This window comes from Pseudorasbora parva, chromosome 9 (assembly GCF_024679245.1).
Source record: "Pseudorasbora parva isolate DD20220531a chromosome 9, ASM2467924v1, whole genome shotgun sequence".
NCBI classification, from domain to species: domain Eukaryota; kingdom Metazoa; phylum Chordata; class Actinopteri; order Cypriniformes; family Gobionidae; genus Pseudorasbora; species Pseudorasbora parva.
The window spans coordinates 15,292,583-15,308,334 of NC_090180.1; the positions used below are offsets into that span (position 1 = coordinate 15,292,583).

The following is a 15,752-nucleotide window of genomic DNA, read 5'->3' on the forward strand; positions in this document are numbered from 1 at the left end:
GAAATCATGTTAGATTATGCGAATAAAAACACAAATAGGCTAGATTAATATAATTAATATAATATATGAATTGTATATATTAACGTGCAATTAAGGTATTAAAAACATTACATCCAGTTGCATGTCATGTCTTTGAAATGTACAGAAAACCATTGGCAAGCATACTTAGCCTATAGTTATTCATGAGTTGCAAATTTTCAATTAACATCATCAATATAATTGACAATATCACAGTACACACAAATAATAAATACTCATGAGGGGCTAAATACAAACAGAAATACACAATAACTCTTGAAAACATGCATTAGTTGATCTCTGTTTAGCATGATCACAAATGCTAATGCTAAACAAGAGTGTGTGAATAACAGTGGTGTGAAAAAAAGATTAGGGTGACACAAAAACCATAACTATGCCACTTTATTGACTTCCTTAAAATAGGGTGGGGCTAAAAACATAGATGTGTATCAACTAGTGTTGACAGAGCCCCAAAAATCGTCCTTTTTGTTTCAGTAAATGATTTATGCTTATGCTGCATAAGTTTCACTGTCAAAGTTCACAGCACAGGACGATATTAATGCATTTGCTTCTCTTTGCAGTCTACCGGGTGAAGTCCCCAGGTGAACGTTATGAGGCTCATACTCTTCTGCTAAAAAGTATGAGAAGTTGGAAGAGGAAGTGTTGTTCAGTGTCAGGTCAGTCCTGAGTCACAGTTAGAGCTGTTATTTTGAGGAACTTTGATCAGTCTGCGCGGCTCTGCTATAAAGCTGCATGTGATTATCTTGCTGTGTTTTTCCCCCTCTGCGGTATGGAAGAAACAGGTGTGACGGCCAGTGTCACTGGAATAAGTTTGACAGAAACCAGAGGAAAGATTTTGTGGAGACATTTGCACCCGCAAATTACAGGAATCTCACACACTGGTAAGAAATCCCAGTTTTCACAGTTACGATGCCAGTGATCCTGACGTAGGCCTAGCCTAAATGCCGTGATGTCATGTAAAAAAAAAAGCAATGCGCTGATATGATTATATTCCATCAACTGCATGGATACACACACATAATATTTCCATAATTGCATTTTTGCATTGTGTGATTTTGATAATTTTAAATGTTTTTATTTATTTATTTTAGTTCACTTACTCAGTTAGAGCCCCTGCTTCGCTCTGAGTGTCACAGATGGACTCTTTGACCGCACCATCTCCGTGTCCCTCACCAGGGTCTGGTCTCAGTGCGGATGAGATGAAGTTACTGGCTAAACTTGAGGAACAGAACAGGTTAATTCTTAACACCCTTCCCATTGCTTAATCCTAAACAACCTAAATTAGAAAGTTACACATTACATTAGAGAGACTGAGACTGCTCTTTTTCCACATACCTTAGGTTTAAGTTTAAAGAACACCATTTATTTTTATGTTATTATGCCATTATTGTATTATATTTTTATGAATTATATTATAATATTTATTATATCATAATCATAATATATCTGTGTTTTGGTGGAAATTCAGCATCAAACTATAATATATTCATGTTTATCTCAATATTTACCAAATATGCTATTTATTAATTTGTTTGTTTATGTATTTTAATTCATTTTATTCACTTTCAACTCTAAAAAAAATGGTATATATAATATATTCATGTTTATCATTCATCTAAACAGTTTACTTATCAAAAGTGTAATATATATATAAATATACACAATACCTTTGTTTATCACACATCTCAAAATATTACTTAGCAAAAGAATGCTATTTATTTATTTCTTTGTTTAATGTATTTTTATTCACATTCAGCATCAAACTGAAAAAAATTGATGTATTTTAAATAGACTACTGTTTATTATACACATTTATTTAATTATTATTACAAATTTTATTTAATATTATTACATTTTATTTTTGATCTACATTTTAAAATATGATTTTACATAGCTTAAATGCTCACTTTGTATATTTGTAAAGAATTATAAAGCCTTTATTATGTAAAGGATTAGCCAGGCTAGTAAAGGATTGTCATTGTCAAAACATTTTTTTTTTTTAAAGTTACCTAGTTTCCTTATTTTTTAGTTTAATTAAAAAAATTAAAAAATTGAGTTAATACAATTAACATTTTTAAGAATTGACAACCTTTATTCAAATATTATTAAAAGATAGCATATTGGGTAATTGTGTGTGTGTCTTTTATTTGTGATGATGCAGTGAAACATGCCAAATTGTGCTATTTTCATGATTTATCATTTTTTTATGTGGTTCAGATACAATAATATTTTGAGGTTCATGTTTTGTTCATTTTATATGTGCTCATTAATGTATATTTACGTCTTTCAAGTAATAAAGTATTCTCGTAAGTTTATAATATGCCATTCAAAAAAGAAAATACATACAGGTGAGGGGTTCGAATGCCGGTCGCCATGTTGCCCCTCCATCTTGAAAGTACATTAGCCAAAAAGGGACATACCCGTAAATTCAAGCTTCGCCTTTCACGTTTTAACACTCGATGGCACTCATGGACAAGGTCGAACTGGAAGCCATGTTAATCTTGGACTAAATCGGCCACCATAGGATTTAAAACGAAATCGGAATTGAGGAACAGAAACTAATATATGGTCATATACCTTTACTCCGCTAGATGGGGGAAAATATCACACAGTGTAGCTTTAAAAGGCAACCAGGTTACTTACTTTTTTAAAAGGAACTGTATGATTGTGGCCAAAACTGGTACTACAATCACTTTCAAATGACTAAAGCTGTAGTTGCAGCTGTGGTAACGAGAGCAGATCTGGCAACTCGGATGCAGGAACACTACTGACTTCATGATTGGTTGATAGGTGAAGGGCGGAGCTTCAGGCCAAAACACAACATGACAACATCAACATTAGTTGAGGGCTGCAAAAACAACTTTCAAATGACAATATTCTGGCCGGACTACTATATAAGTATTTGAAATTAACATGATTTCTTAATGTCTACATATCAGGGCCATTTTATGATGAATTGAAATACATTTCTTACATACAGTTCCTTTAAGTTAAACCAACAATATTTTTACAGTGTACTAATTAATCACTCAGTTCTATTTGATGAATACACATCATCTTATCTAAACAAAAGTTTTTCTCATCAGGCTGCTCGAGATTGACAGTAAGTCGCTCTGCTCTGTAAACGGGGTCCAGCGAAGTCCCACCTCACCTCAAACTTTCTTTTTTGACAATGACATATGGGGTCATGTCATTAAAGAATGGGACGAGTGGAGCAAGAGAAAAGTTGGACAGATCAAGGTAACCGACCGATTGCTCTATCAGTTTCAAGTCATGATTTTATAGAATAATCAGTGAACAGTATGTCATTTGTCTGTCCACATCAGTTGCTGATCAGGAGGGGTGTCCCCGCTCACCTGCGGCCCATGGTGTGGCAGCTGCTGTGTGACGCTCAGAATGTGGCTGTGCGGCAGCGCTACTCAGACCTGCTGAAGAGCTCCTGTCCATCTGAGACACTGATACAGAGAGACCTGTCACGTGTCCTCCCACAACACCAGCTCTTTCAGAAGCACCGGGACGCCACCTGCCAGGAGCCACTGCTTAATGTGCTAAAGGTTAGATTAATCTGATTATAGGCCCACTTATGCATTTTAGTAGTATATAACACAATGTGGCTTTTATTACAGGCTTACTCAGTTTTAGACCGAGAGATTGGCTACTGCCAGGGAAGTGTGTTTATTGTAGGCCTGTTGCTCACACAGGTAATGAAATGATTTTTTAAAATACAAATTATAGTTACATTTAAGTAAGCGAAGTTACTAGTCTATGAACTGAGATGATAATCCTTTAGATGGCCGAGGAGGAGGCCTTCTGCGTGTTTGTGAGGCTGATGAAGGACTTCAGACTGAGGGAGCTTTATAGATCCAGTATGGTTGAGCTTGGCTGCTGCATTTACCAGTTTGACTCTATGATTCAGGTAAACAAGTATAATTCTGCTCTGTTAAAAGGCGCATTAATTATTCATAAAAACGTCCCTTCCAAAAACGTTGAGCTGAGTAAGCTAATAAACTGCTGAAGTATCTTTCCGTTTCCTGATGAATTTCAGATTTCTGAGAATTGCACATATGACAAGAATGTAAATGATGTGTCACTTTTTACCAATGCTGTCCTCTAAGCAATGAGAATTAGTTAAATCTTAGGTTTCAAATGAGAAAAATATAAAATAATTAATTCACATTGTTTTATATATTCCAAATTCACCAAAATATGCATAATTAAAAGTTTGGGGTCATTTTTTAGGGGTCATTAAGTCTCTTATACTGACCTGTTTATTTATTTAAAAAATACAGCAAACAGTAATACTGTGAAATAATATTACAATTTAAAATAACTGATTTCTATTAGAATATATTTTAATGTAATGTAATAAATGTAATTTATTCCTGTGATTCAAAACTGAATTTTCAGCATCATTACTGCAGTTTTCAGCGTCACATGATCCTTCAGAAATCATTCTGATATGATTTAATGCTCAAGAAACATTTATTATTATTATCAGTATCGCTGCTTAATATTTTTGTGGAAACCGTGATACATTTTTTTCAGGATTGAATAGAAAGCTGAAAAGAACGGCATTTGTTTTAACATTATAAATGTCATAAATGAATAAAAAAAAAAAAATTACTGACCACAAATTGTTGAAGTTTAGTGTATTATGAAAAAAACATCCTTGGACATGAAACTAATTTTACCTGCCATGGAGAAAATATTTACTTCACTAAATGAAAATAACAGGGGTTTTATCATAAAGGTGTGTATACCAATACATGGACACATGACAAAAACTCAACTGTTTTTTTGAAAAAACTTTTTTTTTTTTTGAAAAAGGGTGTGACATATCTTACCCCACTCTCTCCTATACAGATAGTGGTCATCTGTTGTCTGAAGATATCTTGCTCTCTCTGATAGGAGCAGCTTCCTGAGCTTCATTCCCACTTCCAGGCTCAGGGTTTTCACACCTCCATGTTCTCCTCATCCTGGTTTCTCAACATCCTCCTCTCATCTCTGCCTGTCACAGCAGCCTTGAGGACTTTTGATATCTTCATGTGTGAGGTGAATTGATTTGAAGAATGTGATGTGAAGAATTTAAAATGAGCTATAGATACGTATTTTATTATATTATCATTTATATACTAGTATTAACATTCCGAATTTTTTTTTAGCTTTTATTTTTCAGTTTTAAATTTTAGTTTAAATGTTAGTAATTTTGTTATGCGGTTTTGTCATTTTTACTATTTTTATATTTAACTTTAAAGGTGCCCTAGAATGATTTAAAACAATATTTTAAATTGTTCTCTGATATTTAAATAGATGGTATGTGGCTTATTTAAGGTCAAAAATTGTCCAGATATAGTTTTACAGGTTGGTAATGCTCTGTTTTTGCCTTATTTGGAAGAGTCATTAATATTAATGCAGAGTTGTGCTCTGATTGGCTGTTTTACTCCACTGCTGCTCAATGACAGCTAACACATTTAACATTATACCATCCGTCATTGCAATGATTTTACAATGATAGCTTCTTAACTTTGAGTCATGAACTGAACTGGGTAGCGCGTAAATATGTTGTTTGCAGTAACGTTACAGTTTGACAGTAGAGTACTGATTTAAAAGTTGATTTATTTAGCCAAACAAAGTAATGTAGAAGCCACAATAGTCAGTATCATGTTCTGATACTCTCTGTGGTGAAATGGGCCAAGCAAACAAAAAACTTTGAATTAAATTGTTGCAGTATCCGATTATAAATAAACATCAAACATGACTGTTGACATTTTTTATCTGTGGGAAGGGTATGAAAAGTCCTCACATCCCCTGCACTGCCTGGATCATAACATTTATTTCAATGATCTGCCGTTTTCGCTATCTTCGCATGACGCTTGTTTATCTGCTGAACTCCCGACGGGTGCGCAGTTTCGCCTGACAATGAACATTTGCTGACATGCAAATGTTGGGGGCGTACATATTATTGATCCCCAGCGATTACATCACAGGTGGCGTTATGTTGAAAATAGCTTGTTTTTCCATGGTGTTTTTTTAGAAACAAGATTTACATATGAAGGAGGAGGCAATGGTGTTTAAGACTCACTGTATGTGATGTCCATGCACTGAACTCTTTTTATTTTACTATGGCAATGTTAAAGGGTTAGTTTACCCAAAGATGAAATTGATGTCATAAATGACTCACTCAATGTCGTTCCACACCCGTAAGACTTCCGTTCATCTTCGGAACACAGTTTATGATATTTTATATTTAGACCGAGAGCGTATCCAAGTATAATGTCCATGTCCTGAAAGGTAATAAAAACATCATCAAATAGTCCATATGTGACATCAGTTAGTTAATTAGCATCTCTTGAAGCATCAATAATACATTTTGGTCCAAAAACAACAAAAATAACAGCATTGTCTTCTCTTCCTTGTTTGTGTTGAATCCTCAAAAAAAGATTCAAACGGTTATGATTCAGTGAATCGATTCATGATTCGGATCGCCAGTGTAACGTGATTTCAGCAGTTTGGCACGCGATCCGAATCATGAATCAATAAGCTGATTCACCACCTCCTTGAATACTTTGATGATGTTTGTATTCCCTTTCTGGACATGGACAGTATAGTGTGCTACACTTGGATACGCTCTCAGACTAAATATAAAATATCTTAAACTGTGTTCTGAAGTTGAACGGAGGTCTTACGGCTGTGGAACAACATTAGAGTGAATCATTAATAACATTCATTCTAGGGCACCTTTAATTTATTTTTATTTCAGCTTGATTTTTATTTTTAGTTAACAATAAAATATGCAATTAAATGGACAATATCAGTGATTTTATATACCATGTGTCTTTAGGGTTTGGAGATTGTCTTCCGGGTCGGTTTGGCTGTGCTTAACATGAAGCAGACAGAACTCATCAAGCTTGATATAGAGGGAATGATGAACGTAATGGAGCACTCCAAAAGAAACACTGCTCTGAAATACTGCCTTTTTGAATTTCTTGGTGTTCAGAGCAATTGTGTTGTTTTCAGTGCTTGCAGAATCTTGAATCATGGGAATCAGATCCTGATGAGATGATTGAAGCAGCATATCAAATAAAATACAATCCCAGCAGAATGAAACAGTAAGCTCTTCCTTTGTTTTTTTCTCATTTTCCTTGTTCTTAGCCTATAATCTGGTGTATTTCACTCGTTTTAGACTGAGAAACGAGTATGCATCCATCAAGACTAAAGAGCTGGAGGAGCAAGAGGAACTAAATGTCAGTGCTTGTCTGTTTCCCTTCACATAATATTAATCAACAGTACAAAAAATTCAGTCTTTGTGTTATGAATCGATGCTCAAGCCATTTTCATGCCTTTTGTCAAGGGACTTTCCTCAGAGAACAAACATTTAAAGCAGAGACTTGACATTCTGGAGAAGGTGAGTCTATTGCAGTGCCTTTACGTTAACATTAAGTAAATGCATTTTTTTTTTCTAACGATACGTTCGGGTTCTTCCAGAGGTGCTCTGAGAAACTGGTGTCGCAGATGAAGAAAGAGCTGGAGAAATCTCTGCTAAACGCAGCCAGGTCACAAAACGCTTTAAAGGAGATGCAGGCAAACATCTTGCAGATAAAAGAGGTCCAATTCAAGTAAAATGTTTACTTTTATGCAAATCCGTTTTCTATTAATTAACATGAAGCATTACGCACAGTTACAGAGTGCTGCAGAGATGAAATCATTTTGTAGCCATTAAGCCATTTAGCCACTTGTTAGACACCGCCTTTTTCAGAACAAAAACTAAAATATCCAGAGCTTATGTTCACCACACATTTTGGGCCCTATTTTAATTATCTGAGTGCATGGTCCTGAAGGCTTATACCTATAGTCTCTTAATGAGTCAACTTGCAATATGGTCATATTCGCTATTTACATGGCGGGATTTATGAGTGGAAAGACTGAACGCTAGCCTGACAACCCAGACCCACATCAAGATGTTTGGTCTGGAAACTCACCATTGACAGCTCAATCCGAGGGGCGGGATAAACGGTTGTCTTTTAAACTCCCTCTGCACTGCGTGCGCGCTATTGGATCGCGCTACAACCAACCAGAGCAATGAAGGTAAAGCAGAGCTAGTTGAAAGATTAAACTTTCGCCGTATCCGGTTGGCAAAACTCAGAACACATTTTGCCTTCTTAAGAATGACTTCAGTGCCGTTCATTGTTCTTTTCTCAGAGAAAAGTCTTCCAGAGTCGCGGTGAAAGCTGATTAGAAAGACTGCTGTTCGCCAGTTTCTGTGTTTACTAGAAGCACACAAGCGCAACTCAGCCGTCACAATGTTAAGCCCCGCCCACCGACTCTGTATACGATGTGGTTGGCCTGACCAGAGTTTGGTGTTTACAGCTAAGAAGTGTATTTAGAGTTGCTAGACGACACTCGCGGCAGATAAGATTTGCTGCCGCTAGGCTGCATCTAGATTTCTTGGCTAACTGAACGCTTCTCCAGAGAGAATGAACAGAACCAACATGCCATGTTTGCGTGCTGCTGCACGTCCCTGTGTGTGTAATAATAATAACACTGCGCTATTGACTTTAGACCAGGTTTTAAGTGTTTTAAGTGTCGTTTTCACTTGCTTCCCAATAGCAACATGCCAACTATGCGCTGGAACACAACTAATTTTAAGACCATGGGCGCGAGTGCAATTGCTATTTAAACAACGTGGCGCTGGATATGAAAATGATTTCTGCGTCGGGCTGAAACTATCACAAAGCACAAGCAATGGCGTCACATTGCCCTGGGTGTATAGGGCCCCTTATCTCAAATCGCAAAAAACTCAAAACTGAAAAAGTAGTCCTAAAATCACACGTAGCGTTAGTTCTGGCAAATCACGTTAGACAAGCTTGCATCAGAGGACTGTCAGCTGAACATGTCTACCTATAGGACTACAATGTCTATCACAGCATACAAGCTCCTTCAGTATTATCAGCAGCTATCGCGTTTCTCCGGGGGTTAATTACCCTACTCCATCCCCAGCTCCTCCTCTCTTCAGTCAGGATTTGGCATTCTGATTCCCCATGAATCCGACTAAATTCCCAAATTATGTTTAAATATTGACATTAATGATATCAGCAATACATTATGTTCATTCTGTTCTGTTTACTCTAAGGGGGTTATTGCTGCTCTCCCTACTCTTATCCATGTTAGGCTAAATGCATGCGCAGGGAGTTCTTGCCCAGAACAGAACCATATACCGCCAAACTATATGCTAATTGTCAATCATCTGTGACGATAGTGGTCCTGACAGAAATGTTTGTTTCTGGGTTTGGGCCTGCAAAAATGCATCCCTGCAGCACTTTATTAACAGGTATATAATTTTTTTGATCAGTTCAGACAGCTTTGGGGTTGCTTCAGTAATCATATATGTAAACCCGGCCTATGTTTTGAGAACAAAATTTCCCCACAAAGATATCCGAAATCCTTATCCGCGTGGGGACTTTTAATGTCCCATGAGGAAAACAGCTTATAAATCATACTAAATTATGTTTTTTGAAAATGTAAAAATTCTGAAAGTTTAGGTAGGTTTAGGGGTAGAGTTAGTTGATAGAATATACAGTTTGTAGTATACAATTCATTATGTCTATGTAAAGTCCCCATAAAACATGAAAACACAACGTGCGTGTGTATGTGTGTGTTGTAGAGCAGCACTACGCCTGATGAGGACAGTGTGATGTATCTGCAGACGGAACTGATCAGCTGTAGACTGCGGGAAGCAGAGGCACTTACAGGGCTCAAAGAGCTGAAACAGCACATTAAAGACCTGGAAAAGAAATTGCAGGTAACTTTTGGATAGGGATTGGGGGAAAAAATCTGATATTCAGTGTTCAGTATACCATAAGCAAGGTTCATCAAAATGTCACTGTGTCTCAGAGGCAGCAGGTGTATTGTGGAGGTCAGCAGAAGGTCAGTGGACAGAATGACCTGCAGGCGGAGCTGTTGAGCACAAGACTGAAGGAAGCGCTCGCTCAGGCCGCGCTTAAAGAGAGCCGCCACAGACTGCTTCAGCTGCAGACAGAGGTTAAAACCCTCAGCTGATCATATCTGCTGCTTTTCTCTTGATGCACTGCGATATGAGGAACAAAAAAGCAATGCAAACAGTTCAAGTCGCTTACTCCTGGAACTGGCGTCAAGTCAAATATTACACTTTGATATAAAGTCAGTATAAATCAGAAGCAGGCGGAGGGTTTTCCATGCTCTTTTGACATATGTTTCTGAGGGAAATGGCTTTGTTCTTGGAAAAAAAAAAAAAAAAGTAGGGTGGAACTTGATTTTATACATCTAGAATTGATTGGATGTTGTTTGCTATAGCTGTGATGTCATGTGAGTGACAGGTTGTCCCGCCCTCGCGCCAGTAAACACGTCACAGAGAAGAGATGAGATGTCACAGCCAGCAAGAGTGAGCGGAAGTGTGTGTGTGTGCGTGTGCGTGTGTGGGGGTGTGGGGGAGGAACTACGGGGAAGTGATTTTGATTAAAGATTTTAGGCACATTAATTTAAAAAAAAAACTAAAATGTTAATCCATCATTTATAAAATAAAATAAAATAATTTATTATAAATAGGCGTAGCCTACTGCAATATCCCCAAAAAGGGACACAGATCGATTTAAGTTAATCTAGGCCTATTACAGAGAGTATAATACAATTATTGTATTCTACACGCTGTAATAGCGTGTAATAATTATACTAATACGACATTATAAATATAGGCAGCTATGGCACGAGTGCAATGGCACGCGCTACTCTGAGGGTTTATCAGCCTAATAAGCCTATTCAGAAAAGATGTCTAGTCCCAAATGACGCGCAATGACCTGCAATTATACACTCTATAGGCTACACCCTGTGCCCTCAAACCGTGTAGTGTATGGATTTTATAAGGTTATTTTGTCATTCACTGTCATGTTCTGTAGGAATATTTTGCGTTTAGTTTGTTACTTTCTCCCCCTAGTGGGCATCTTGGAGTAATTCATTGTGTTCATATATAATTCTTACATTGCTTTCATTGGTTGATTTTATCACATGGTGCAGTCATATCAGGAAACCGATTAGTAGTTATATTCCATGCGGTCAGCTTGCAGCTCTAGTCACCTTATCCTGTCTCATATCCTGTTTGTGCCTTTGGAAAGCATCGCTTGTAAGTTATATTTGAATTTATAGTTAATTACATTGATTCACATGCGTCATGTAAGACTTTTTGTGATGTTACTTGAATATTTATTTGTTAACATGTGAAAACTGCTACTGTATAGCATTTCATATATTGATAGTTTAGCTATTGTGCTGCACGTAATATTTAGATGTTATTCACAGCTATAAGCATACCAGCTGAATGTTATATGTTACAACTTTGTAGCTTAAAGGTATATTATTTTATGTCTGTTAATTTATGACGTGTTTTCATAGCATTCAGTGATTGTACTATCTTTTTGTATCATTTCAGTTTTACAAAGATTCCTTCATGAGAATTACGACAACAGTAAAGAGCATTGAACTTTACTTCAGCCTCTGACTTTCTCTTGAAGCCTGTTAGCTATCTGTCGATTTGTGTACAGTCACACACACTGAGGACAGAATAGTAAAAAAGCGACTTCACAGCGGGCAAAACAACAACGAGAAGATAAGGAACTGAGCCAGTACATTATCTCAAGCATACTAAGGCTTCTTTATATATCCCTTCTAATACATCTTGGAGGATCGTTAACCATAATGTCGCAAACCAGTGAAGCAGGATTGGGAAAAGCGTCCATCACTGACGGTGGTGCTAAAGAGCAAGAGACAGCACATGAAGCAAGATCACAACGTTCCATCTCATCAAGCACATCTAAAGTATCCTCAGCTAGCAGGGCCGCTGCTAAGGCCCGTGCTAAAGTTGAAGCTGCCCGTGCACGCGCCACGTTCGTTCAGAGAGAAGCTGAACTGAAGATAAAAGAGGCACATCTAGCAGCTGATTTGAAGGTCAAGGAGGCATGTATAGCCGCCGAGTTATCAGCTTTGGAGCATGAGAGGGAGATTGCAGTAGCCTTGGCTGAAGCTGAAGTTCTTGAGGCAGCAGTAGAGAACGAAAGTTCACAGGGCAGTAAGAGTCTCCACGATTCAGTTCAAGTCGCCATTCAGCGCACCCGTGAATATGTCGAACATCACTCCCAATTACGTCTTAATGAGGAAAACCCCCCAGTACTTGAACCATACACGCCATCACGGTTGCCGTTAATCAAACCCGATGTCCAATCAGATAGAAAGGATAATTTCCCTGGTCCCAGCAGTGCTTCTCACTTCGTACCCAAGAATGAGGGTGCAATCAAGGCTGCAGCACAACAGCCAGAAAAAGCAACGTCTGTGGTTCATCAACTCACCACAAGGGATGACAGCCATAAAGCGCAGCAGCCCGAAAGGCCAACACCAGCAATTCATAACTACTCCTTTGATCACCTCCTCTCTACTCATCCTCACCCTTGCTCTGTCAGTAGAGCCTCAGTACAGCCACATAAAGGGTATGTGGACGACAGGGCAGGTATGAGCGATATTGCAAGGTACTTGGTACGTCGAGAGCTTGTGAATTCTGGCCTGATCAAATTTAATGATCGTCCAGAAAATTACTGGGCATGGAAGTCTTCATTCTGCAACGCTATTGTAGGACTGAACTTAAGTGCAGGTGAGGAGCTTGACCTCTTAACAAAATGGTTGGGAAATCAGTCTTCAGAGCACATCATACGGATACGTTCTGTGCATGTTGCCAGACCTGATATAGGTTTAAGAATGGCTTGGGATCGCCTAGAGGAGTGCTACGGCTCCCCTGAGGTTATTGAAAGAGCTCTCTTTGAGAGGATAGAGAACTTTCCTAAAATCAGTCATAAGGACCCTGTAAAGCTCAGAGAGTTGGGAGACCTGCTAAGAGAGTTAGCGTCTGCAAAATCTGAGGGTTTTCTGCCAGGGCTCTCATACTTGGACACCGCCAGGGGTGTCAACCCTATCGTTGAGAAGTTGCCTATTGGTCTGCAAGAGAGGTGGTTAGCTCAAGGCTCACAATACAAGGAGCAACACAATGTATGTTTTCCTCCATTTGCATACTTTGCAGACTTCATATGCAGTGAAGCACGCCGAAGAAATGACCCAAGCTTCACTCTCTCAACAGCCACTGTAACCCCATTGAATAGTTCCCACAGGTTTGCTACAGGTCCATCAAAGCTTGAACGAGGGGAAAAGAGACCAGTATATGGCAAAAGCTATGTCTCTGCTCACAAGACTGGAATTGCATCGCTTCAAACAGCTTCTCAGGCAGACAGTTCAAACAGCAGACGAGGAGAAATAGACAAACAATGCCCTATCCACAAGAAGCCACATCCTCTGAAAAAGTGTAGAGGTTTTCGAAGTAAGTCACTAGAAGAGCGCAAGGCTTTTCTTAAGGAAAATGGGATATGTTTCAGATGTTGCTCTTCTACCATTCACCTGGCAAAGGAATGTGAGGTAGCGTTGAAGTGCACAGAGTGTGAGAGCAACAGCCATATTGCAGCACTGCATCCTGGACCCCCACCATGGGAAAGGAGAGGTCCCTCCTCAGATCATGGCGGGGAGGGTGAAAGAGAAACGCTTTCGCTGGCAGTCACCTCTAGGTGCACAGAGGTCTGTGGTGAGGGTAAGGAACCTAGATCCTGTTCCAAGATTTGCCTAGTGAAAGTTTATCCTAAATCACGCCCTGATAAAGCTGTGAAAATGTATGTCGTTCTGGATGACCAGAGTAACAGGTCCCTGGCCAGGTCAGAATTCTTTGACCTCTTTAAAATTGAAGGGTCAAACTCGCCATACACTCTGCGCACATGTTCAGGGATCACTGAAGCATGTGGGAGAAGAGCCACAGGGTTCATGGTGGAGTCACTGGATGAAACAACAAGTTTGATGCTTCCTACACTCATTGAATGTAATCACATGCCAAATGACCGCACAGAGATTCCAACTCCAGCAGCTGCACAGCACTACACACACCTGAAGTCCATAGCCCACAAGATACCACAACTAGATCTAGAGGCCCAGATACTCCTTCTTCTGGGACGCGACATCCTCCAGGTTCACAAGGTCAGAGAACATCGCAATGGGCCACCTAGAGCACCCTATGCTCAAAGACTAGACCTTGGCTGGGTTGTTATAGGTAACGTCTGCTTGGGCTCAGCTCACAGGACAGAGTCTGTGAATTCTTTTCGGACTAACGTGCTGGAAAATGGACGACCATCTCTCCTTACTCCATGTCCCAACTATATTCAAGTCAAGGAGAGGTTTGGGGACAAAGGAATATACTGCACATCTCTTCGTGGCCTTACACACCACACCCCAGTCCTCCATGACTGCAGCCTTGGCAGTGCGATCTTTGAGAGAACCAAGGATGATGACAAAGTGGGTCTCTCCATCGAAGATGAGCTTTTCCTGGAGCTTATGGATAAAGAAATGTTTATGGATGAGTCCAACAGCTGGGTGGCGCCTCTTCCATTTCGATCACCACGGCGACAGCTGCCAAACAATCGAGAGCAAGCTCTTAATCGCCTTGCTGCTTTGTGTCGCACATTTGAAAGAAAGCCTGAGATGAAAACTCACTTTGTGAACTTCATGCAGAAGATCTTCGATCACGACCAGGCAGAGTTAGCTCCATCGCTGCAAGAGGGAGAGGAACGGTGGTACTTACCCATATTCGGTGTCTACCACCCTCAGAAGCCGAATCAGATTCGAGTCGTGTTTGATTCCAGTGCTCAGCATCATGGGATTTCTCTCAATGATGTGTTACTTAAAGGCCCGGATCTGAATAACAGCTTACTGGGAGTCTTACTACGCTTCCGCAGAGAGTCAGTAGCAGTGGTAGCAGACATTGAGCAGATGTTTTACAGTTTTACTGTCAGAGAAGACCATCGAGACTTCCTTCGGTTCCTCTGGTTCAGGGACAACGAACCAGGCAAAGAGATTGTTGAGTACAGGATGAAAGTCCATGTGTTCGGCAACAGCCCGTCGCCAGCGGTAGCTATCTATGGTCTTCGTCGCGCAGCACAACATGGAGCAAAGGAGTATGGCTCAGAGGCCCAACACTTTGTGGAGCGCGACTTCTATGTCGACGACGGCCTCAAGTCTCTACCATCAGCTGTTGAAGCCATAGATATGCTGAAAAAGGCACAGGAGATGCTTGCCAGCTCAAACTTACGTCTCCACAAGATAGCGTCGAACCACTCTGACGTTTTGGATGCCTTTCCACCAGAAGACCACGCAAAGGGTTTGCAGAACCTGGACTTCAATGATAATTCAGCCCTCATTCAACGCAGCTTAGGGCTCAGCTGGGATCTTAAACATGACATTTTCACCTTCAGAGTAGCATCTACCGAGAAGCCTTTTACCCGTAGAGGTGTTATAGCCACCGTGAACAGTCTGTTTGACCCTCTCGGATTTGTGGCGCCAATCATTATACAAGGGAAGTTCCTATTACGAGAACTCACTAGCATTGAAGCCCTCGACTGGGATAAGCCTCTTCCACACGAGAAACAAGCTGAATGGAGAATGTGGAAAGACTCGTTGCAAGACCTGAGTGAGCTCAAAATTCCAAGAGCTTACACACCTACTACCCTTACCACTACTCAAAAGAAAGAGCTCCACATCTTCTCAGATGCCTCAGTGAAGGCCATTGCCGCTGTAGCTTACCTCAAGGTGATCAACGATGATGGAGA

The 15,752-nt window shown here is 39.6% G+C and overlaps 1 protein-coding gene across 3 annotated transcripts in view; it reads left to right on the top strand.

Moving 5' to 3' along the window:
• The first annotated feature begins 89 nt into the window (after positions 1-89).
• The window catches only part of evi5a (ecotropic viral integration site 5a), a 30,566-nt gene continuing 14,903 nt past the window's right edge, over positions 90-15,752 (top strand). Inside the window, exons 1-14 of one of the 3 annotated variants that reach the window (XM_067454073.1) lie at positions 90-920; positions 1,131-1,273; positions 3,126-3,279; positions 3,366-3,593; positions 3,666-3,740; positions 3,830-3,955; positions 4,948-5,091; positions 6,881-6,970; positions 7,057-7,148; positions 7,223-7,283; positions 7,391-7,444; positions 7,525-7,644; positions 9,701-9,838; positions 9,931-10,077. In XM_067454073.1, the coding sequence (XP_067310174.1) occupies positions 1,176-1,273; positions 3,126-3,279; positions 3,366-3,593; positions 3,666-3,740; positions 3,830-3,955; positions 4,948-5,091; positions 6,881-6,970; positions 7,057-7,148; positions 7,223-7,283; positions 7,391-7,444; positions 7,525-7,644; positions 9,701-9,838; positions 9,931-10,077 (1,527 nt within the window). In that variant the 5' untranslated portion in view covers positions 90-920; positions 1,131-1,175. The remainder of the gene's footprint in view (positions 921-1,130; positions 1,274-3,125; positions 3,280-3,365; positions 3,594-3,665; positions 3,741-3,829; positions 3,956-4,947; positions 5,092-6,880; positions 6,971-7,056; positions 7,149-7,222; positions 7,284-7,390; positions 7,445-7,524; positions 7,645-9,700; positions 9,839-9,930; positions 10,078-15,752) is intronic. The other 2 variants (XM_067454074.1, XM_067454075.1) reach the window with 2 other exon arrangements.